Source organism: Eubalaena glacialis, chromosome 3, assembly GCF_028564815.1.
Source record: "Eubalaena glacialis isolate mEubGla1 chromosome 3, mEubGla1.1.hap2.+ XY, whole genome shotgun sequence".
NCBI lineage: Eukaryota > Metazoa > Chordata > Mammalia > Artiodactyla > Balaenidae > Eubalaena > Eubalaena glacialis.
In genome coordinates, this window is record NC_083718.1 from 187,324,415 (window position 1) to 187,348,722 (window position 24,308).

The 24,308-nt window shown below is 40.4% G+C and overlaps 1 protein-coding gene across 9 annotated transcripts in view; it reads right to left on the reverse strand.

Annotated features, from left to right (window-relative positions):
• The window catches only part of KIF1B (kinesin family member 1B), a 144,564-nt gene that overhangs the window by 64,273 nt on the left and 55,983 nt on the right, over window positions 1–24,308 (reverse strand). For 5 of the 9 annotated variants that reach the window (XM_061184990.1, XM_061184989.1, XM_061184986.1 and 2 more), the window contains exons 11-21: window positions 22,480–22,558; window positions 21,562–21,704; window positions 20,148–20,189; window positions 17,164–17,297; window positions 7,821–7,900; window positions 6,651–6,726; window positions 3,520–3,599; window positions 2,904–3,010; window positions 2,039–2,122; window positions 1,634–1,814; window positions 1,436–1,508 (exon numbers count right to left, since the gene is read on the reverse strand). In XM_061184990.1, the coding sequence (XP_061040973.1) occupies window positions 1,436–1,508; window positions 1,634–1,814; window positions 2,039–2,122; window positions 2,904–3,010; window positions 3,520–3,599; window positions 6,651–6,726; window positions 7,821–7,900; window positions 17,164–17,297; window positions 20,148–20,189; window positions 21,562–21,704; window positions 22,480–22,558 (1,079 nt within the window). The remainder of the gene's footprint in view (window positions 1–1,435; window positions 1,509–1,633; window positions 1,815–2,038; window positions 2,123–2,903; window positions 3,011–3,519; window positions 3,600–6,650; window positions 6,727–7,820; window positions 7,901–17,163; window positions 17,298–20,147; window positions 20,190–21,561; window positions 21,705–22,479; window positions 22,559–24,308) is intronic. The other 4 variants (XM_061184991.1, XM_061184988.1, XM_061184987.1 and 1 more) reach the window with 1 other exon arrangement.

Below are 24,308 nucleotides of genomic sequence, written 5' to 3' on the forward strand. Positions count from 1 at the left end.
CAGAGGCATGTTATTAGATTATACTACATTATTAAGATAAAAGTCTCCTTCATGTGTCACAAAGCTTTCAAGCCCCTAATCACATTGTAGCCAAACCCTTCTGTTTCCATTACAAACTAAATGCCAACTAGGCCTCCTAAAGAGACTCTACCTGTAACACTGCTATGATCTTGCCCCAAACACTTGATTTATTCTTACAATCCGTTCTTTCTTGGGCTTTACTATAATTTCCAAGATAACAAACTAACTGAATTAACCCACTGCCAAGCCTGAGAACCGAGCAGCCCTGGAAAAGACTGCTTTTGCACAAGTCCTTGGCTTTTTTGGCCCATTTAGCAATAGCCTCTCTTCTCCAAAGCAGAGCACGGCTATCAGGCTGTGGTTTACATGCTGTAGTTTACACTCGGTATTCTACATGGTATATTTTATGCTAAGGGAAGAAACCAGTACCCCAGCTTTCTCCCTAATACCCCCTTATCTTAAAAGAAGTCCATGAATCTTAAAAAATGAGAAATTCCTAAACTGTATCACAGTGTCCAAAGGTTGTTATGCCTTTTTCTTATACATCAAATGAATGCCAAGAAGCTTCTTATAACCAGGGCTTTGTAAACCAAAATTGGATGGCTTTAAAAATGAAAGTCTAACTAATGGATAAACTTATTCATTCATGAGATTCAGTTTCTACAAAACCTAGAAAATCAACTAACATCATAAAATGCTCTAGCCATTAGCATTATAAGCTGCAACCATAAACTGACTTTTTCAGCTGCTCAAACAAACCCTTTCTCAACCCAGAGAAACCAGGCTTCCCTCTCCTCTCGGAGTTGGGTGTGCAGCCCCTACTTCCACTGTCACCCCATATGCCACGGAGACCCTTACTTAGGATTCAGACTCCATGCAGGGAACAGAAAAGGATTAACACATGCAACTGTGCAGCAACACTTTTAGACACAGTTTAACTTACAAAAAAAAAAAGTCCACCCAGCACAAGAACAATCCCCAAGTCAGCCCAAGAGCAGAGAATTAGTACTATCAGGTGATCAGAAACAAAACCAAGGCAAACACCCACCAAATTCAATATTCAGAGTAACTATTATTACAAGAACCACCACTGGTGCATACTCAAAAACCACTATCAAAAGGAAAAGACTACTAGAAAAGCTCGCACTATTTCCTCGAAAAGCACTTGGTTTTGATAGAAGACTTGACTTTGAGACATAAGAGGCACAGAAGTAGTACCTTTAAGGACAGTTTTTCAGGCTAAGGCTACCAGGGGATGTAAGTTCCTCCTCCATGAAGGAAATGAGAGAATAGTGTATGGTATCAATGACAGCTGGAGAAGCAACTGGGCGAGTGCTCGTCTATGGAACAGGGAAGGTGTGATATGAAAGCAAGCTGCCCTTTTCCTAACAGAGGATTCAGGATGCACTCCTACCAGTCTCTGCTGCTCCAAGAGAAGATCTGCTTCTTCCTTCTCCTTTTTGTATAGGATCTCCATTTCCTGTAGCCTAGACGGAAAAGAGAAGTAAGAGAGGAAAGAATAAATTGCAGAATCACTGAGCTGTTTCATGAATTCTGCTATGTGTTGAAAAGAAATGAGAGTCACGTGGACCACATCACATTTGTACATTACCTTTTTTCCATCTCCTGTTTCATATCAATTCCTTGTTTTTCTAGAAGCTCTCTCTGGGCAAACGTCCAGTCCACAGGCTCAGGGGGGGTCTCCGCAGAAGGAGTCTTCTCCCGCTCAGCCCGTGCTTGCTCCGGGTGGTTAAAACGAAACACATGGTTTTTACCCATGATGATACGGTTTCCTAGCACAGAACAGAAACATGGATGAGAAATCATTTTTTAAATGTGTTGCATCTAGGTTAATAACCTAACCCTCCCTAATGCAAAAAGACAGCTTTTGGAGTTTTACAAGAACATAAATCCTAATGCTGACTATCACTGCAACCTTTAGACAAAGAATTAAAAATTAAAGAGTTGCTTGCACAAGCCATGTGTTCTGAAGACTTCAAGCCTCTTCCAGTCTCACCTGAGCGCAGCTGAACAGGCTGGGCCACCCTCTTGCCATTTACGTAGGTTTCTGAACGTTCACAGGGCTCCAGGGTTACAATAACTAGAGGAACACAAACTAATGTTAGCATCACAAACCACTGGAAGAAAATAATGGAAAGCAGGTGAGAATTCAAGGTGACTAAAATAGATTCCTGCAACCAACCAAGTGGCTTAGTAGCTATATAATAGTTCATTTTAGGGTACCAGAACCAGGGCTGTGGCTCAGAAACATTTAAACGAATTTGACAAACTTCAGAAGAAGATAGGAAATGTTAGCTTCAGTGATATCTGACAGTTCAGTATATAAAAACGAAAACCATCAGAAATCTTAAGTATGAGATATAGGTAATAATCAGAAACTTAAGATCAAAAGCTACTATTTTGATTAAGGGAGGAATAAATTATACAACACAAAAGTACTATTAGATTGTTGTTGTTTTGTTAATAACCTGGGCAAAAATCAAGATGGACTTTTTCTTCCCTTTTAGGTAAAAATAAATTCTACTGGCTTAAGACCAGAGGTTCTTCAAATCTCCCACTACCCAGGATATTTGTTCCCTTCTTACTAGTCTATCAAATAATTAAGATTCAAGACCAAGCCTAATTGCCTATGTCCTGCTCAATTCTTGGCAGTAACAAAAGGGCTCCTTTCGTCCAGGCTTTTTTCATGTAAAGTAGCTATGTCCATGCCTGCATTTATAAGCAGCCCAAGTTTCTCCATTTTCAAATATTAGATTGTACAAGAAAGTATCACTGAAAGAGACAGGGAATACCAAGCCTTGGGGATTTCTCATCATATAGAATGAAAAGTTTGCTGGAAAAGTTAAGCCAAGAACTCTCACCATCCCCACTGTTGTTCCTCTCGCTCCGGAAGATACAATGCTCTTCTTTAATGTGAGCCCCACTCAGCACGATGTCCTGGCGCCGCTCAGCATCTGCTTGGCCAACCCTGAACACAAGGGAAAGTGTTTCCCAGGGAAATTCAGACACAAAAAGCACTAAAAACAATGAGCCTCTTTCTCCCAAAGAATATTCTTTGGTACATACAAAAAAGGTATTGCCTTTTTTTTATCAGAGGCTTTGAACTGCAAACTCTATTTTCATATATGGTCAACCTCCCTACATCAGAAAAAGCAACGAAGGGGCAAATGATACACCAAATAACTCACAGAGCATCATAAAAAGATACGAGTGAACTACTCTCCTTAATGAATTCATATAAGATGTTAGGAGTAAAATTTTACTTACGGTCTGCTAGGAAAAAACTACACGTTAATTGGTTCAGCTGGTTAAAACACTTAATTTGAGAAGAGTAGAGAGGATAATTTATAACTATTTCAGACAAGAAAAACAGCAAATTAGTAAAAGAAATTTTTCACCAAACAACTTCCCTTTAGCTATTCAATCATCCTAAGAGAAAAAAAAACATTAAGTGACCAAAAGAAGAAACGAATGTACCTTGTAATTCCATCTTTGATGTAATAAAGAAGGCATTCGGACATCAGTGGGTCCTCATTGAGGTTAACAAGATGTGGCGTCTGAAAAAGGTTACAGATGATCAATTTGGAGCAAGTACCACTGAGAGGGCTGTGAGAATGATAGGGACATACAGGAGGCTGATGGCTTCCTGGATTACCAGAGTGCCTAGAAGAGGGACTGCTTTCATTCCTAGTTGCAATTCCATAGTAAACAGAAAACACTCTCTTCAGGCCTCCCCAAACTACACTAATGCATTCTATTTAAAAACCTGAGTTCTGGGATAAAGAACAAGATCCAATTCTTGATAAGGTCAAAGCATAGAGAACACAAAAGAAAAATCAGAGCAGGCTGATTCTCTGGATGGATTAATCATAATTTTTGTAAACACTTGGTCAAAAATCTTGAAAGACAGCAGAATTTGCTGCCCCTAAACGTGCCACTTTCACATACTGATTATTTTGAGCTGTTAGGCACTTGAAAAACAGTACAGGCAGAGAGCAGCTTTCTCTGAATCCCCTTTCCTGCCTAAGCACAGATGGTCCAAAAGGAACTCAGCTGTCAGAAATCCCCTCCTGGGAGTCTCATCAACCAGGAGAGAAAACTAGAAGTTGACACCACACCCAGACAAACTTCGTCACAAACTATCATTCCTCCCATCTACTCTTTGAAGGGTCCCTTCATCTTTCCTAAAAGCCAATTATGCTCCCCTGAGAGGCCTACCTCCCCATCCCCTTTCCCTATTAGGATGGTATTTAAGCCAGAATTCTAAACCATCTCAGGGAGTTACTCATTTTTCCCTGGGTATCTCCCATGTATACATGAGGTATACATGTTAATAAACTTCTTTGTTTTTCTCTTGTTAATCTGTCTTTTATTACAGGGGTCTCAGCCAAGAATTCAGAAAGGTAGAGGAAAAATCATTTTTTGCCCACTACAACCTCAAGAAATATTTAATTTTTCATTTACTTTATAAAAATGTTCCCACATCCCCTATCATTTCCCTTTATAATTTTTATCAATTCTTCCATGGTCCCAGTTATTGTCTTTAGTTTGTTAGTTTTTATCTTAAAGAAGAAATTAAAATTACTGACATTCAGTAATACATCTTATAAAAATCCTCTTCATCTAACTCTACTATTTCTAAGATCTTTTAAAAACCAACCTTCTTTGGTGAAAATACCCCACTGGAATCCAAAAATAAGTCACACGGTCTTGGGGTCAAAATCTACTCAAGATAGTGCCAGCAAATATGGAAAAATGAAAGAAGAGTCAGATGAGCAGGTTAAGGAAAGGGACTGCAAAAGATGATTTAAAAGAAATTAGGAAGACCTCTACATCCTTCCAACTAACATCTGTCTCTACAGTTAACAGCTTTGCTGGTTTGAGAAAGTCAAAGCCCTCTGTGGGCAGCATTCCTTAAAACCCATCATGAGACTGGCCTAAGGAAAAGGGAACCTCAAGAACAGGTTTTTTTTTTTTCCTTTTCCCTTAGAAGTACTTTCTCCTAGTTTTGTTGAGATATGAATGACAAAATCTGTATTTATTTAGGTAGTACAATGTCATTGTAAAATGTATCAATTTGATACATATACACATTGTGCAATGATTACCACAATCAAGTTAACACATCAGAAACAGGTTCTAAAACTGAATTTGGGTGTGGTCAGTGGTGTATCCCTTCCTTTCCTGAAGAAGTCTAGAAAGTTAAAGCAAGTAAGAGAAAGCTTTGGAAACAGGGATCTCAGTTTGGAATTCTGTGCTATTTATAATACTTATAACACACAATACTTACTCAAGTTATTTATAATTTGTGTTAAATGCCATAATTATACAAGCTGTTATAAAAATTTTCCTCACAGTTCTTAACACTGAAAGATGTTATAAAATACCTTTAGATATATGCGAAGGCACAATCTAAATTCTATCAAGCCTATAACTGCTAAAATCTCTACAATCATACATAATATAGCTGAATAAAATAATGTCTTACTGAAGGAAAAATTATTAAACTGAAAATCATTGACCTTTGGCAATATAAACATATGAAATACTGTTATTATTGTTCCAGGTCTAAAATACATATCTAAAATGTCTTTAAAGCAATTTTCTTTGTTGAAAATAACAAATCAGAATTTATAAAAAAGAAAAACCTAACCAGAAGAATCCTAAAATAAACCACAGGACTATTTCATATCACATAAAATGAAAGTACCAATTGAAAACTCTATACCCATTCTATGCTAACCTAGAGAGACCATTATCAGACCCTTGCATGAAGATGTTTAAGTATCCAATAGCTAATCTGAAATCATATGAAATGAATGACCATTTATTACTAGTATGAAATATATGCTTTGTACATCAATATATTTTCTATTACTGTCCTATAAATAAGCACACAAAATAATCACTTCATAATAGTTTTCCAATATCTAATAATAACTAAGGAGCAACTAAGTGGGGGGGGGGAAGAAAAAGAAAGAAAAGACCTTGCTATTCTAATTAGCTAAAAACGTATCTACTACTTAACAACTATGACTATGTAAGTAGGACAGTAACTACTGGAGTCATTAAAAAAAAAAAACAAAAAAACTGAGAAGGGAGCAGAGGAGGCTGGAAGGATGAGGATAGGAACTGCTTTACTCAGTACAGTGGTTGTCTATCACACAAACTGTAAAAGCAAACTGAAGCAGTATTTTTCTACACAAACCTGAACAGCTGAAACTGCTTCCAAAGAATTATAATTCAGGGTTGCTGGCATCTGTGGGGAAAACTACATAGAAAGAGTAGCCAAACTGAAGCAAGGTATGCTAGGTTAGGCTAGGAATTTAAGAGAAAGCAACAATGAAGATGAGGAAACATACTGAATCATGACCAAAAGTTACAGATTTATACTGCCCTGGATTTTATTTTATAAACAGTAAACATTTCTGAAAGCATTTTAGAAACAGGTTGGCCTTGTATTATAAGATGAAATCAAAAATATCAGAAATTAAGCCAAGTCTCAAGATTTAAAAGAAAAGGAAGAAGAGGAGCCAGCCCTGAAAGACATGAAGTGCCCATGACCAAGACAAACAAAAAGTGTTAAGTTTCACAACATTGTTTCCTACCTTTTTAGGTGAGAAAACCCCCAGGGTTCCTCCATCTTCCCGAATGGCAACTCCCATCTCAGCCAACAAGGCCTCTCTAGAAAAAGCAACAAGCGTATCAGAATAACAATACCAAAATGTCAAGTAAATCAGTCTAACTTGAATTGGAAAATAATGCAAAGCAAAAGCAACTGTCCATGTTTAAAGTCAGTAATACAAATGTGAAAGAATCTGCTTATCCCATCATTAATGAGAAATTATTTCTAAGAGAAATTGTACATTCAAAATAAAGTATGTTCCTGTCTTAGGTAAAGCTATATTCACCCAAATAAGAACTTTGTCACATCTGACTTTGGAGGTAGACAATAATTCATAAATATGTCTATTAATATAAAAAAAGGAAGAAAGGAATATTCCCTTAAGGCAATACATCCACTTCAAAGAACCATTCCTTAAAATCCAAGAAAGCAATCAGAAAGTAACTTTGATACAGGGAGTATTATCTATAAATGTGATTTTCTCAAATGTCATGTTCCCATGACCATCATCATATTGATTCAACAATTCTAGCTTAAAATCTCTACAATAGAGAAGAAAATTGTTTCATACATTCACTTTACAAATACGTTAGCACTCACTTCTGCCTCATCTTCCATGAAGGAAGAAGATAGGAACTAACATTTTTTAAATGTATATTTATTCCAATAGCGAAAGTATTATTTTGGGTTATGTTCATCTTTAGGGTAGAGAATTGGGAGGTTAAGATAAAATACAGATTTTGAAAGTTTGCAACTGAAACTACTTAACCTCTTACCAAAGAGGTTCTAGAAAACAGAACTCTGAAAGTCAGTAATCAGAACAGCTTTTTTTTTATTTGGGCCTTTATCAAAGGCAGTCTTTTTGCAAATTAAAAACTCTATCCTTCAATATCTTCAATTTTTATATGGATCCCTAGCAACACGTACGTAGTACAGTAACTAAGAACACGACTCCCTAGGGAACCTTTAAAATATGTGAATTTCACTTCAGAGTGTAAATTGGGCCATAAGTCCCATACAGGGTTGGTTTGTTTGTTTTGTATTTGGGGAGGAAAGGTTCTTTGTTTTTAACTTCTATTTTATCTTTTCTTACTATAAAAGTAATCTAAATTCCCCAGAAAATTTAGAAACATTCCAGAGTTAACTTCCTGACCTCTCCATTCTGATGGCCTCTGTTTTACGCAGCTTTTCTTCCCAGGTTTCGTTCAACTCAGCAATGATCTTCTCCGATTCCTAAAGAGGAAGTCCACAGTTAAGTGCCAAAGAGTCTTATAATTTAACATGCCGTGTCTAGGAACAGCAGCAAGAAGCAGATGATGCCCTTTTGAGGATATGAGGCAGAATTTAATACGATGAGGTTTTTTTTTTCCTTTCTTAATATGTAAAGAAAGAAATCAGCCCTGGATGTATTAATTCTCTTTAAGCCCTAATAAAAATAGCTTAATAGTGTGTGTGTATGTATATGTGTGAGAGAGAGAAGAGTGTGTGTGTGTAGAAGGAAAGGTAGTATTAGCATCCCAAAATGCAAAAAGCATTGTTTCTGACAGCCACTGCTACAAAAGAATAAAGCCCCCGAAGATATTCGTTGCTTTTCTTAAAATTATTTATTTATTTATTTGGTTGCGCTGGGTTTTTTTTTTTTTTTTTTTTTTTGGCTGTGCTGGGTCTCCGCTGCTGCGCTCGGGCTTCTTCTCTAGTTGCGGCGAGCGGGGGCCATTCCTCGCCGTGGTGTGCAGGCTTCTCATTGCAGTGGCTCCTCTTGTTGCGGAGCACGGTCTCTAGGCGCACGGGCTTCAGTAGTTGTGGCACACAAGGCTCAGCAGGTGTGGCTCGTGGGCTCTAGAGCACAGGCTCAGTATTTGTGGCGCACGAGCTTAGCTGCTCCACGGCACATGGGATCTTCCCGGACCAGAGCTCGAACCCGTGTCTCCTGCATTGGCAGGCAGATTCTTAACCTCTGCACCACCAGGGAAGCCCTGCGCTGGGTCTTAGTTGCGGCAGATGGGCTCCTTAGTTGCAGCTTGCCGGCTCCTTAGTTGTGGCACACAGCCTCCTTAGTTGTGGCATGCAAACTCTTAGTTGCGGCATGCATGTGGGATCTAGTTCCCTGACCAGGGATTGAACCCGGGCCCCCTGCATTGGGAGCTCAGAGTCTTAACCACTGCACCACCAGGGAAGTCTCTTCATTGTTTTTTGTTTCACTATAATTTCACCACAACACCACAACACTGACAGGGTTCAGAACATGCTCCCCCCAAATATGGTATTATCTTGGCATATTGAATACTTTAAGCTGAGTGATTTAAGAAATGGTGCAAGTAGGAAGGACTCTCTGAGCTCCTCTTGAAGCAAGTCGTAAGACCCTCATGAGATGTAACCTCCCTACACCTGGAGGAATGGAGCATACTTATTTCTCAAGATGAAGGAACATGAAGAATATGAACAGATAGGCCTTCATAAGTTTCCCCAGTTTACTATAGGCAGACCTCGTTTTATTATGCTTCACTTTATTGCACTTCTCAGGTATGGCATTTTTTTACAAATTGAAAGTTTGTGGCAGCCCTGCATTGAGCAAGCCTACCAGTGCCATTTTTCCAACAGCATTTGCTCACTTCGTGTCTCTTGTGTCACATTTTGGTAATTCTTTTTTTTTTTTTAATTTATTTTTATTTATTTATTTTTGCCTGCATTGAGTCTTCAATGCTGCGCGCGGGCTTTCTCTAGTTGCGGCGAGCGGGGGCTACTCTTCATTGTGGTTTGCGGGTTTCTCATTGCAGTGGGTTCTCTTGTTGTGGAGCACGGGCTCTAGGCGCACGGGCTTCAGTAGTTGTGGCTTGCAGGCTCTAGAGCGTAGGCTCAGTAGTCGTTGCTCTGCAGCATGTGGGATCTTCCCGGACCAGGGCTCGAACCTGTGTCCCCTGCATTGGCAGGCGGATTCTTAATCACTGCGCCACCGGGGAAGCCCACATTTTGGTAATTCTTGCAATATTTCAAACATTTTCATTATTATTACATTTGTTATCGTGATATGTGATCAGTGATCTTTGATGTTACTACTACAATTTGCTGAAGGTTCAGATGATAACATTTTTTAGCAATAAAGTATTTTTAAATTAAAGTTTTTTTTTGGACATAACGCTATTGCACACTTAACAGACTACAGTATAGTGTAAACTTAACTTTTATATGCACTGGGAAACCAAAAAATTTGTGTGACTCACTTTATTGTGATATTCACTTTACTGCAGTGGTCTGGAACTGAACCTGCAATATCCTCCAGGTACCTATACTCTTAACTCACATCCCCCTTTGTTCTACCACATATTCCCAAAACTTTTCACTCTTCACCAAACCCAGCATAAAAATGTTCATGTTTAACACTTCTTTGGGCCTTCATTTCCTTATGAAGTCTTCCATGTCACGTAAACAAATACTAAATAAATCTGTATGCTTTTCTCTCGTTAATCTGCCTTTTGTTAATCTGGGGCCCCAGCCAAGAACCTAGAAGGGTAGAAGGAAAGATATTTTTCCTCCCCTACCATACAATACCCCTCTGAACACAACCCAATTCCCGATATAGAAAGGTTTAATATTAATCTCATGTGAAGGCATGCAGCCACTAGAGTGACAATTTCCCAATCTCTTGCTGAGTGTTTATTATATGCCAGAAATATAAGAACTAAAACGTGTTTCCTGATTTCAGGAGCTTACTGTATACCAGGGAGAGAAAGAAGTAACTGATCATTCATTCATGCAGTAATTATATATAACTCCATTACATGCCAAGCCCTGTTCTAGGCAACTAGAGATATGACAGGAAACAAAATTCCTGCCCCTCATGAGGTTTATGTTCTCGTAAAGAGACTCAGATAATCAATCCATTTTAATCAGTAAGTCAAGTATATAGTATGCCAGACAGTGAAAAGAGCTTTGTAGAAAAATAAAGCAAAGAAAAGAGAGAATGTAGGGGGAGGGGTGGGGGAGGGAGCAACCTGCAGCGGGGCTGTCAGGACAGAGCTCACTGACAAGGTTCTACACAGGCAGACACAAAGGAAGAGCATGGGTATGTGAGGGAATAGGTAGGAAATGCCTGGCACTTTCCAGGAACAACAGCATAGCTAGAGCAGCATGTTAGAGGGTTGTGAATGGGAATGGTAGGAAAAAACAACAGGGCAGTGTGCTAAGTGCTAGAACTGAAGTGTTCACAGGTCTGCTGGAGGGTGGATGAGTCAAGGCTGAGTGATACTCATACTGAGAATGAACTGACCAGGCAAAAAATGGAGGGAGAGGGGTACCAAAAAGGGAGTTAAGCACATGCAAAAAGCAGGAGAAAATGCTAGTCCTGGATACGAAATTAGAAAGTCAGATGACAACGATGATAATGATGATGAGATAATAGTAGTGGTAGTGATTCAGGATGAGAAGTCTTAACAGTTCACAAAATATTTCATTGTATAATTCATTTACTGGGCTATTGTATGAAGCCTCTGAGATCCCAAAACATAACTATCTACATAGAAAGAAATTGTGAATATGTAATACAATAAACCCTGAGGCATCTGGCACTTGGTTTTCTGGAACGAGGTATGGGAGCATGTTAAAAAGTCGAGTAGGGCTTCCCTGGTGGCGCAGTGGTTAAGAATCTGCCTGCCAATGCAGGGGACACGGGTTCGAGCCCTGGTCCAGGAAGATCCCACATGCCACGGAGCAACTAAGCCCGTGCGCCACAACTACTGAGCCTGTGCTCTAGAGCCCGTGGGCCACAACTACTGAAGCCCGTGTGCCTAGAGCCCGCTCTCTGCAACAAGAGAAGCCACCGCAATGAGAAGCCCGCAAACCGCAACGAAGAGTAGCCCCCGCTCGCCTCAACTAGAGACAACAAAGACCCAACGCAGCCAAAAATAAAATAAATAAATAAAATTTAAAAAAACAAAACAAAAAAAAAGCCGAGTAAAGACTTAAGGAGTCGGAAGAAACAAACAGGAGAGCATGATGATCATGATGATGATGATGATGATGATGGTGATGAGGATGATGGAGGAGAAGACGAACAATAACAACAACAACAGGCTAAGCTAGACAAAGAGCAAAACTGATAAAAGTTAGAAAAGGCCTGGGCGTCAGTAAGGTGAATATAAAGGGGACCACACAGCAGGTACTCAGAAATGAGTTGGTTACGAAGTGGGAGAAGCTAGAGCAAGCCTGCAGCGGAAGGCAGGAGGGTAGAGACAAAATCACCTAAACTGGCTCTCATCAACCCCCGAGCACACACAGAGGCTGAAAGACTAATAAAGCAGCCCCCTGAATGGCATCTCTACACAGTCCTCCAATAGGAATGAATAACATGCAGTGCATATGCCACTCCACTGCTGAGTGAGGAACCAACAAGCCACGTTAGAGGGCCAGCAGCCAAGAAAAACCCATATGGCCAGGGGAGGAAGTGTGCCAGGTGCCAAGTGGTCAACAGCCTATCTCTAACGTGCCACAAATGTTATTCAACAACTCAAACAGGATAGCATTCAATGCTTCTGCAAATGACTATAAAAGGGCAAGTACAATATAAGCTGCCACCATAACCTACAAGATTTTAAGGCTTATTAAACACTGCTGGAGGGGGATGGGGGAGGGAAGCACTGGGAGTTTGGGATTAATAGACGCAAACTATTACATACAGGATAGATAAACAAGGTCCTACTGTATAGCACAGGGAACTACATTCAATATCCTGTGATAAACCATAATGGAAAAGAATATAAGAAAAAGAATGTCTTTGTGTGTATGGCTGAGTCACTTTGCTGTCCAGCAGAGACTGGCACAACACTGTAGATCAACTATACTTCAATTAAAAAATTAAATTAAATTAAATTAAAGACAGCTGGATAGAAACCTTTACACTCTCAAAGTGACAACTTCAAAAACAAAGGTATAGGGTAACAGGATGTCCAAACCACAGCAGCGAGACTAGTGCTTATTATATATACTGTGGTCCACAAGCCACTCTGATATTAGTTATGAAATACAAACTGACCTATGAGATACTTAAAATATTTTTTTCCTGGTTGGTTATCTTCAGAAAAAGCGTGTGTCAGAGCAGAGGTTAATCCGGCTGTAGTAAAGCTATTCTATTTTGGGGCAACTGTAAACTCACCCCAAGGAAGCAAAGTTACTGTCTAGGAATCCTCTTACCATCTTGCTGCCAACTCTAATGTGACCTCTCTCATTTTACTCGCCACCTGGAGGGTAAATCAGAATATGAGCTCCTTGTAGAAAAGTTAATGAGTAAGCTGAGTAAGGTACAATATACTTTCCTTTTTCATTAGGGCTTAAAAGTTGCAACTTTTATGTTGTCTAGAAAGTTACTTTTTTTTTTTTTTAATTCTTTTAATTTATTTCTGGCTGTGTTGGGTCTTCCTTGCTGCACACGGGCTTTCTCTAGTTGCAGCGAGCAGGGGCTACTCTTTGTTGCGGTGCACGGGCTTCTCATTGCGGTGGCTTCTCCTGTTGTGGAGCACGGGCTCTAGGCGCAAGGGCTTCAGTAGTTGCAGCATGCGGGCTCAGTAGTTGCGGCACACGGGCTCTGAGGTGCATGGGCTCAGTAGTTGTGGCTCATGGGCTCTAGAGCGCAGGCTCAGTAGTTGTGGCACACGGGCTTAGTTGCTGGGCGGCATGTGGGATCTTCCCGGACCAGGGATCGAACCCGTGTCCCCTGCATTGGCAGGCGGATTCTTAACTACTGTGCCACCAGCGAAGTCCCTAGAAAGTTACTTTTTTAAACTCTGAAGAAAGGTTAGAGAAAACAATATTGTCATTTAGCTAAACTTAAGTGCTGGAAAAAGCCATTTATTCCAGAAACATTCTAGAAATAGAGAGACTGAGGACCAAAGAAACTAAGTGATTATCCCGAGGCCCCACTTCTCCCTGAGCCAGGTCTATAGTTGGGTTTCCTGTGTGTTCTGTTTTCCAATTAAGGCAGAATCAACAGCCTTTAAAGAAAATATTCTACGAAATAGCTCACCATAAATTAAGAAAGAGTGAGGAATATTCTTTCTTCAAGCCCGAATAACAAACTTAGTATAAATAAAATAGAGATGCCAACAGGAAGACAGCTTTCAGTCTGAGTCATCAACTTACTCTGCAGGCAAGCCTGGCATGCTGGTCTCCAGTGCTGCCCATACCTCATTCTAGAAACCTAATTTTAAGATTAAACTGAAATTGGGATTTATGCTTCAGAAATGAGGAGTCAAGAGGACACTCTTTAAGGGTCTTTCCTTCCTGCAGGTACTGTACATTAAAAAATTCTGAAAAAACACAGTGACATCAGGAACATTTTTTTAAGCTCCAAGGAATGTTGGGCTCAGGCGTCATTCACTTTGATCTCACATCATGTATTATCTAGCTATTTGTACAGCACTGGTTAATAACTATGTTCATAATGTTAAATACAATTTAATTACTTCATCATGATCCAGTTAAGGTGGCAGAGAAGTCCACAGAACAAGTCAGAAATATTTCCCCCCCCCAAAAATTACAGTTTAACTTGTGGTATTTAAATAGTTAAATGCTTGCTACATGGAACATTCCTTGAAGCCATCAGATGGGTTTTACTGTACTGAACGCAGCATGCGTCATAAGTGAGCTCCAAGCATGGGGCCCTCGGGCTGCCCAGCACAGCATTTACCCTTGCATGCTTCTGTAATGGATATTTGTGGATATTTATAGTCTAAGCCTAAGCAATGGCACTCACAGTACTGACACTGATGCCAGACTAATAAACACCAGAGGCACCACATAGTAGCTGTAGCTACATATTTAAAACCTTATTAAGTCGGAATCCAAATCAAGGAGACAACATTTCAACTCAGTTTGAGCTGCAACTAAAAACTGAAAGCAATTACACTTTATTCTCTATTGCCAGAGGTTTGTGGAGAGCTCAAGATATTTATGATGGGGTAACATGGGTCTCTTCCATATGGAAATAGGCTATTCAATGAATGAAGCAATAGCAACTCCCTATGTACAAGTGTTCTACCAACTGATCATTTTTTTAAAGTTAAAAGGAAAGAGAAGCAAAGGGACATAAAATGTTAGGAAAATGAATTAACCTCTTGTATTACTGTTTTCCATTAGGTACAATATTTTTCTCCTACAGTGTCATGTCTTAGGAATGCCACTCCTTCACACTCAACAATGAAACAGTCCAAAAATGAGAAATTCTCAAGCATTTCTATCATACAAACACTGCCTTGCCCTGTGAACACAAGATGTTATCTGCCTGCAGCATTAAAATGCAGGTCTGCCGACATGAACTCTCACCATTCACAAAATAGGAGTCGAACTAAGGCGCTTATGCTTCAGTAAACTACCATGCTGCATTAAAAAACAAGATTGAACGCAAAACCATAAAGAAACTATTTCCTAAGCTAGGGAAAATGGAAGATGTCATTTAGGTTGGCTTAAAGGAGAATTAAAACAGAAATTTATTTTCTGATAAAAGCAATACAGTTTTGTTTTGTTTTTGGTGGGAAGCAGGGAGATTGGGGGGAGGGTTCCTTGAATAATGGCAGTGTTATTCCCTAGAGACTATTTGGAGGATACTGGGCGACATAATGCTTAAAAAGTCTGCTCCACATCTTGACTCCTAACGTTCAACATTATTTTCAGTTGGTTCCACTTGGCAGTTGGGAAGAATTTTTTTTCCTACATCAAGATGTGTGTTAAAGGGAACGTAATCTCATTTGTAGACTAAGGTAAGATTCAAATAGTAAGATTCAAAATACCCAAAGAAAAATAACATTTTATATTGAATAGTAAATGAAAGATTTCACTTTTCCTTTCCACAGAACCTCTGCATGTCCCCACTGGCCTGAACAGAACCCTACACAGCAACTTTGCCTATCATGATAAAATACAGAAATAAAAGCCTTCGTGCATAGGGCTTCACGAACATCTTTAGTAAAATTTCAAAGTCAATTTCACAATAGCAGAAATCATCCTTTCCTTTGCAATATTTAATGAAAAGGTTTCTCACTCCCTGTCCCTCTGCCAGGTATTTTAGAATTTCACCCACTTTCCACTAACAAGTTCTGAAGGAAGAAACCAGATTACTTTTGTTTCTGAAGCACCTTATGTTAGAAGTGAGTGAAATGCCACGGAAAAGGTAGGCTGATTAAGAAGCAGAAGCCCATTCTTCATATAAAATCTTTTTCAGCCTCACCTGCAAACCAAAATGAATGTTCTAGCATCTTCAATTATCAAGCTAAACTCCCTTTTAGCAAAAAGGTTCAGCAAACCTTTTCCATCGTTAACCTGTCAAAGTGTGTCACTATTCTCAACGGTCCTTGAATGAGCAGCCATGGTGGAGAACGCTGAGCACAGTGTGGAGAGGACTGCACGCTCGGGGCAGGACCGCAACTCCCCAGCTCCTTGAAGTTTCTTTGCTCTCCTTGTTCTTCCTACCCAGTACTCTTTTTTTTTTTTTTAATTTAAGTTCTAAGCAGCTAGTGGGAAGCAGCCACATAGCACAGGGAGATCAGCTCAGTGCTCTGTGACCACCTAGAGGGGTGAGATAGGGAGGGTGGGAGGGAGACGCAAAAGGGAGGAGATTTGGGGATATACGTATATGTACCCCAGTACTCTTGAATACAAAGGCCACAAGGCACGGATAAAACTATCATCCTGGAAGTGACAAGCACGGAAAGAAAAGGCATTTGTGTTGTTGTCACGGTGGTTTCATGGATGGCACCACAGGTGACAACTCTCTGCTCTCACTGTAGTCACTGAGCGGGAAGGAAGAACCTCTGAGTCAGAAGGTTTTGCTGCTCCTAACGTTCGTATTCATGGAGAGAGACAGAAAGTACCTGACAGAGCCAGCAACAGGCTGGGAAAGCCAAGCTGGGTGCCATGGCGGGTGACCTGCACACGCAGGACTCAAGTGCGTGCACCAGCACTAAGCTCCGTAAGCCCATATGCACCAGCACAGGAGGGGGCAGCCCTTCCACAGCAGTGCTCACAGGGCTTTCTGTGAACTTCTAGAAAATATCATTTCACATGTCTCTGAATAAACCTGGTACGGCTACTCAAATGTGCAAACTTTCTTTTGATTATACATTTTACTAACAGAAGCAGGGGCCTATACAGAATTCCATCTTCAAAATAAACCCAATGTTTAATTAGTTTCCAGTGAAATTTCTAACTAAACAATTTCACTGTGACTTATAAACTACCTCGGAATTAATGGACATATCTACTTATCAGTTACGTTGCCTGGCCAACTTACAATCTGCCCATGCATCTCTCCCTCCCATCCCTGCTTGGCCATGTCAGACTCAAGTATTCTGGTGAAAATAAATTATCTTACAAAGCAGCAATTTCAGGACACCTCTGAGAGTTAGAAAGTTCTTCCATATGCTGAACCAGAATCTCAGTGATTTTTAGTTCTAACTCTGCCTTGTGGAGCTACACAGAATACCTTACATTGAATCTGAGTTACTACTTACCTTTAGACGTTCGATGGCTTCCTCTCCTCCAGGTGTAGACATGATTCTCTCCTGAATACTGGTCACAGATGTTAAGCCCACCTGACTATTGAGTGAGCAGGAAGATGGAGATGAAGTAAGGGACCCCATGGATGCTGTGGAAAAATTGCCAGGACGTTGATTCTCAGAGGCTAGCAAGTACCTATGCTTATTGTTCTGAAAATCTTTCAGATCTGGGAGATAGAAAGAAGGGAAGGCAGAAAAAGTAGGAAAGAGGGAAAGGAGCAGGAGAAGAAAAAAGACAGGAAGGAACACCAGTGTAAGAAAGGACAGCATTAAAGCAGCAAGACCAAGACAAGTTATGATACAAAGACAAGTTATAATTGTTCTAGATGGCAGTTCTAAAACAAGTCTGTCTTTAATACTGGTATTTTAGAAGTTAAGAACCACTTCTGAATTTAGAAACTAAAAAATTCTAAGTGGGTTAACATTGTATCTGTTAGGGGGTAACCAGAGCCTCAAAGGATACAGCTCAGGCTCTCCCCCTAAACAGCCATGCTACATTCCTGTATTCCTTCTATGGCTCCAAATCTACAATGTCTTAGGTTTATACTACTCTTAAATCCCAGTAGTTTGTAACAGTAAGGGAAAAAAGATGATCATTTATTTATCAATATCAATACATATCAGTCTGGCCCAGTATGTTATGTCATTCAGCAAAAATTCCCAAGAAAATGTTACGTTAAAACAAAAATCTGAGTGCTCAGTAGTGTTCTTTGTATGCTAAAAAGGATTTTCAAAATATGCCTTTTAAAAAAAAGGAGAGGTAATCGTAGCAATTACAGGGATCTTGTATAAGTCCTGGTTAAGAACTTAGGGCTGACTACCTCAACAGTGATGAACAATTAGCAAACTGTTGAATTTGGTGTAGCTTACATTCATCTATTAGAGCAAGCAAAAATTAAGGCTGATTATCTGCTAATTTAAGTAAGGCTCTCACTTTGCCTAACCGAATGACCATGAGTCACTGGGGAGCCGAGTTCCTAGTATGGAATGCAAGTTTTAGGGACATACTTTCATTTACTAAGGTCTTTAATAGAGCTCTAAGTTTTGCTTTTAAACTTAGTTTTGGTAAAAAGTGCCACAAACAACAAATTCATTAATTTGCTGTTTGTACTCTTCTTCATTAGTCATCTTTCTCAAATAGGCACCAGAGGAAATCCATAGGTATTGGTGCATTCCTATTTTTAAATTAGCTCATTTTTAAATGTAAGAAAATCTACATTGCTCAAAGTTCATATCAAAACTAAATAAGTTTTCCTTAAAGGATATAATATGAGTCAACACAAAGAGTCAGAAAAAACATTATTAGCTCTCTCTGGGTCTACCCATGTGGATTTAATCAAAGCCATTTCTTGAAGCCCCTTAAAACCAGCGGTTGCTTCAAGACAGTTTGAAAACCACCATCTGCAAATATAGAACACAGGAAAACAAGCGAGTTTTAAAAGGCGGGTAGGAACTGGAGCAAAAAAATTAGCCATCAGGTGATGGCAGCAAGGTGGGAAAGAATAGGATGGATGGAGTTTAGAAGGTCCAATTGACACATGCAAGCCCTAAAAGGCATTAAGGGTAGTGACTGAAACAGAAACTTAGAAGTAGTCAAGGCTGCTTTCCTGCACAGATACAGAATTAAAACTTAGTCATGCATAGCTTTTTGGGAGATTCCACAACTGCTCAGAAAAGAGTGAGGCAGCAAGCTGGCAGCAGCGTCACCTGGAGCACAAAAGCAAGAACGAAGGGTGTCTTTCCCACACCAGTATCAGCTGGCTTTGGAAATCTCAGACAGAGCTGTTCCAGTCCAAGAGTCACTCTGGATTAGGATGTTATAGTGCCTTCAAGGCTTAACCTCATCTCAGCAGCCAGGGCTACCTTTGGTTTCTCCTATGTATTGCCTCACTGTCTACCAAGCCTTGTTACATGCCCTACTGTAGAAATAAACAAATCAATAAAAATCTAAAACTTAACCCCCCAAAATCAAGATTCTTCACTTATTCTAATAATTTCTTGATGAATTATCTTAAAAGGGTAAGAAATTACTTTCTTGCCAACATAATGACAGATATGCAGCGGGTAATGAGGTGTGATGCTTTATAAAATGTCCTCATTTCAAGCACACATTTTAGACACCCAAGTTTTTTAAAATTTAATTTGTAATTCATGAAAAAGGGAAAAAAAAGTTTACCTAACCATCAAGTAAGCTGAGGCCCAAGATATGGAGGAAATCAACTTAGCATAAGCACAGGTGAGTGCTAATCCAACATTCACAAAGCTACTCAGTCATGGAGATTTGGCCAACTAGAAGTGATTGTTTTCAATTATATATACACTAAGGCTCAGAATTATACAGCTAATTTAAAAGGATTTTCCTAATAAATAATCAGGCCCTGAAGGATCAAGAGGCCAAAAAAGGCGTAATATGATTAAAAACAAGGGCTCTGCGTTACACTACCCAGTCTGACCACAAAGAAACCACAGGATCTCATTTAGTGGCAAACTACCCACTCCAGGCAGCAGTGTCCTCCTTGGCAAAATGGAGCTTTGTCAGAGTGACTGACAGGACTAAAGAGAGAATATATTCAAGATACCTAGAACAGGTCCTGGCACATTATAAACACTCAAAACATGTGAGCTGCTGTCATCACTATCATCATCATGTATGACTCTGGATTCAATTTAATCACATTTAAGTGGAAAAACTGAACAGTAGAAGCAGCAAGAGGCTTTTAAGCCTCTCGACTTTATTCAAGCCACAAACTGAAATTCAGCAAAACTTGCTTTGCTAATGGAAAAGGGCAAAAATAGGAACATTTCTGAATCTACAGTATGCTCTGTCTGGGATTTCCCTGTTAGGATGGCTGGCATGCAAAGCTCATTTTAAGGCTGATCCAGCAGAGGCAGATTAGCAAGTCAGAGTGCTGGAAATACCCAGTACATGAAATACACACATTTGCCTCCACTTCCAGAGTAATCATCGATCAATGGATCAGCTGAAGGTAAGCAAGAGGGAAAATACAAAAAGGGTCAAAGTTCAGGTTCAGCAATGACAGAGGGAACAGAGCAGTATTTGGCATTTGGGAAGGTGAAAAAATTGACACTTAGAATAATATATTATCATTTTACAAACTGTATGTATTCATTTAAACTCAGGTGCTAATCAGTAAGAAGAACTAAACTAGAAGAGGCCTTGAAAATCTTATTAGAATTGCAAACACTATAATATTAATCTGACACTCAAAAAATAAAAATATGCTTTATTAAATAAACCCATACACTATTCTACCTGAATGATCTAGTTAACTCACTTAGGAGAACTTCTGATTAGACATTATGTAGGCAGATCACTGAGGTTAAAAAAGATTCAATTTGGGCTTCCCTGGTGGCGTAGTGGTTGAGAATCCGCTTGCCAATGCAGGGGACACGGGTTCGTGCCCCGGTCCGGGAAGATCCCACATGCCGCGGAGCGGCTAGGCCTGTGAGCCACACCTACTGAGCCTGCGTGTCTGGAGCCTGTGCTCCGCAACAAGAGAAGCCGCGATAGTGACAGGCCCGCGCACGGCGATGAAGAGTGGCCCCCACTTGCCACAACTGGAGAAAGCCCTCGCACAGAAACGAAGACCCAACACAGCCAAAAATAAATAAATAAAATTCAAAAAGATTCAATTTAAGACAACATTGTAAGACTCTCTGGAAGTCTAATTCTTGAACTTGACAGGAATTGGTTATTTTCCCCTTCATAAGTTCATAAGGAGTGAGTTGGGGGGCATTCAATCATTTTGTAGGGGGGCAACCACTCAAAGGTAAATCTTATCTGAAAGGTGACTGGAATGGTGGGTTTCTTACATATGTATTACTACTACATTAATCTAGAGAAACCCATAACACAAAACCAAAAATTTTAAGTAACAGTTTTATGAAGTGATTAATTTCTCAGTGAGAATAAACTTAACATTCCAAATAAACTTCACTGCTGATCTAAAACAGAAATCTAATAAAAATACAAATAATGATATATTACATTTTAAGAAGTAATTTCATGAGTTCGAACGGATAACCTGGTACATGGTACATAAAGGAATTCTAAGATCATTTTCAATGAGTTTTTTTTTTTTCTTTTTTTTTTGGCCACAGGTCTTGCGGGATCTGTTCCCCAACCAGGGATTAAACTGGGCCATGGCAGTGAAAGCCCAAAATCCTAACCACTAAGCCACCAGGGAACTACCGTCAATGGGCTTTTTAAGAAGTTAAGAAGAAACAAAAAACTCTTTCTCTACCATCTAGCTGCCTCAAGTCTTTAACTCTAAGTTGAAGAGCCCTTGAGAGGAAAGGAATAGATTTTGTGTTGATCCTTAATTCACTTACTATCAATAATATCTCCCAACCCCTGAGCTCGAAGAAGGTCCTTCAGCCGTGTCACCTCTTCCTTTAATTCACGAACCAGTTTGGCATTGGGGTCCTCATTGATAACCGCATTGCATTTAATTTGTTTTGCACGATCTGCATATCTAGATCCAAAAAGAAAACACATTTTTGCCATTCCTCAAATGCTCTACTTCTCATAAGTAACATACCATTATTTCTAAATCAAACAGCTTGAGTATTAACACATTTTATGCGCCTTAATAATAATACATTTGTAGAAAGCTTTACAGTACCTTATAAACATGAGGAAAAAGGCTCCAATGAATTTAAGTCATTTCCCCAAGATCACAAAGGAGATAAATATCAGAGAGAGGACTCAAAACTAATTTATTAGACCATATAGTGTTTCTTCCATTATATCAAAAATGTCTTTAATGAGACAAGAGTTGAAAGTTCCAGATTAAAGTAATGGAACCTATTCATATATAAAACTACCCTATTAGTAAACATTCTGTCAGTAATTTTTAAAATATTACATGTACTCATAACTTTGTTACTTTTTATGATGTGAGCATTTCTATAATGACAAACAGGAGAAGGGGACACTTCTTTTTATAGAAATAAATATTGTAAGAAATTTCTACTATTATCTAAAAGTTATCCGAAAATCTCACTAGAGCAAATTTAATATCTTTCCTATGAAAAAGTTCCTGCCTTTCTCAATGAAACTAAAAACTATAAACAGGTAAACTCTATTATAATAAAAATAATTTTCCCCCATGTTTCCCCTGTTATGAGAGGGATGGATCATTGTTTACTCAAGCGACTACCCACATAGCATATGAAAATCCATGGCATAACAAGATGACTTATGGTAGCACTGTGTTCTGTTTAGCTATTGAAATCAAACTGGAGTACCTCAGAGTGCTCAAAGTTTCATCATAGTTGATATCTGCTGGGCTCAGAGCAGCAACCATTGCAGTCCGAGAATTGCCACCTAAAAAGATGAATTATAATTATCTCAAACCATATTCATTTTAGAAAAAATTTTATTGAATGTGTCAAATCAGACAGCACAATCTCAGATCCCAAGATTTAATCAACAGATTTTTGGACTGTCCCCACGCCAGGCACTGTTATATGCACATCTTAGTGTCTGGATGTACTGTGTCCAGTTTCCCTCTTCCCACTCCCATTAAGATCTCAGACACTCCACCAAGGCCATTCTTAGTGATGTCAGAGTCACTGGCAACATGGACAGCACAACAGGCCATTCTCAGCCACTCCTTCTATCAGCAACATGTGACACAGCTAATCACTACCTCCTTCTCATTAAGAATGAGGGAAAGGGTCTACAGGAACAGTGAATGAAGGGCAAAAAGGCCGGAAAACATCAACAAAGAGGAGTAAGGGTTGGTAACATCTAATTATGTGCATCAAAAGGAACATGGGGTTTTCTAAAAGGAAGAAGGAACAACAGTTTGAAGCAGGTGCGTGTGGTCAGATAAACAACTACTTCACAGTTCATGTCCTGAAGTAAACGAGATTTGGGAGCAAACCCTGATTTAAAGGTGAGCAAATCCAGGGACGTAGCCAAGATGGCGGAGCAGGAAGACCCTGAGCTCCCTCCTCCCACAGGCACACCAAAATTACAACTGTTTACAGAGCAGCTACTGAAGAGAAAAAACAGAAGACTAGCAGAAAAGACCTTCTGCAACTAAGGAAGGAATCACAATGAGACAGGTAGGAGGGGCAGAGATGTGGGATAGTTAAGACCCACAGCCCTGGGTGGGCGACCCACAAATGGGAGGATAATTGCAATTGCAGAGGTTCTCCCCAAAGAGCAAGGGGCCTGAGCCCCCCATCAGGCTACTGCACCAGGTAGATGAGCCCCCAGAACGTTTGGCTTTGAAGCCCAGCAGGGCTTACTTTTGGGAGAGCCAGAAGGCTGCGGAAAACAGAGACTCCACTCTTAAAGGGCACACACAAAGTCTCACCCGCTCCAGGACCTAGGGCAGAAGCAGTAATCTGAAAGGAGCCTGGGTCAGACCCACATGCTGATCTTGGAGCACAAGAGGCAGGAGTGCACCCTGGGGACACAGACACTGGCAGCAGCCAATTTTGGGAGCTCGTTCTATCACAAGGACATTGGTACAGGCAAGTCCCATTTTGGAATTCTCCCTCTAGCTTATTAGTGCTGGGACTGGCCCTGCCCACCAGCAGGTCTGCTGCCTTAAGACCCGCAGAACCCACAGCCACTCCGGGACCCAGCCCTGTCTACCAGAGGGCCCAAGACCCTGCCCCGCACACCAGCGCACTGGCACTAGCCCCAGGGACCCTGGGACCCAGCTCCACCCACCAGTGGGCCAGCACCAGCCCCAGAATCCCCTGGGCCCCAACCCTGCCCACCAGCAGGCCAACACCAGCTTTAAGACCCTCAGGGCCCTGCAGCCAGAGACCTGGGAACCCAGCTCTGTCCATCAGTGAGCTGGCACTAGCCCCGGGATGCCCTGGGCTCCAGTCCCACCTGCCACCAGGCCGATACCAGCTCTGAGACACCTTGGACCCTTCAGCCAGCTGCCCCAGGATCCAGCCCCACTCACCAGCATGCCAACACCAGCTTTAGGACACTCCAGGCTCTGCAGCCAGCCCTGTCAGGAACTGGCCCTACCCACCAGCAGATCGACAACAGATCCAGGACCCCCAGCCCTGTAACCACCCACTCCAGAACCCAGCCCCACCCACCA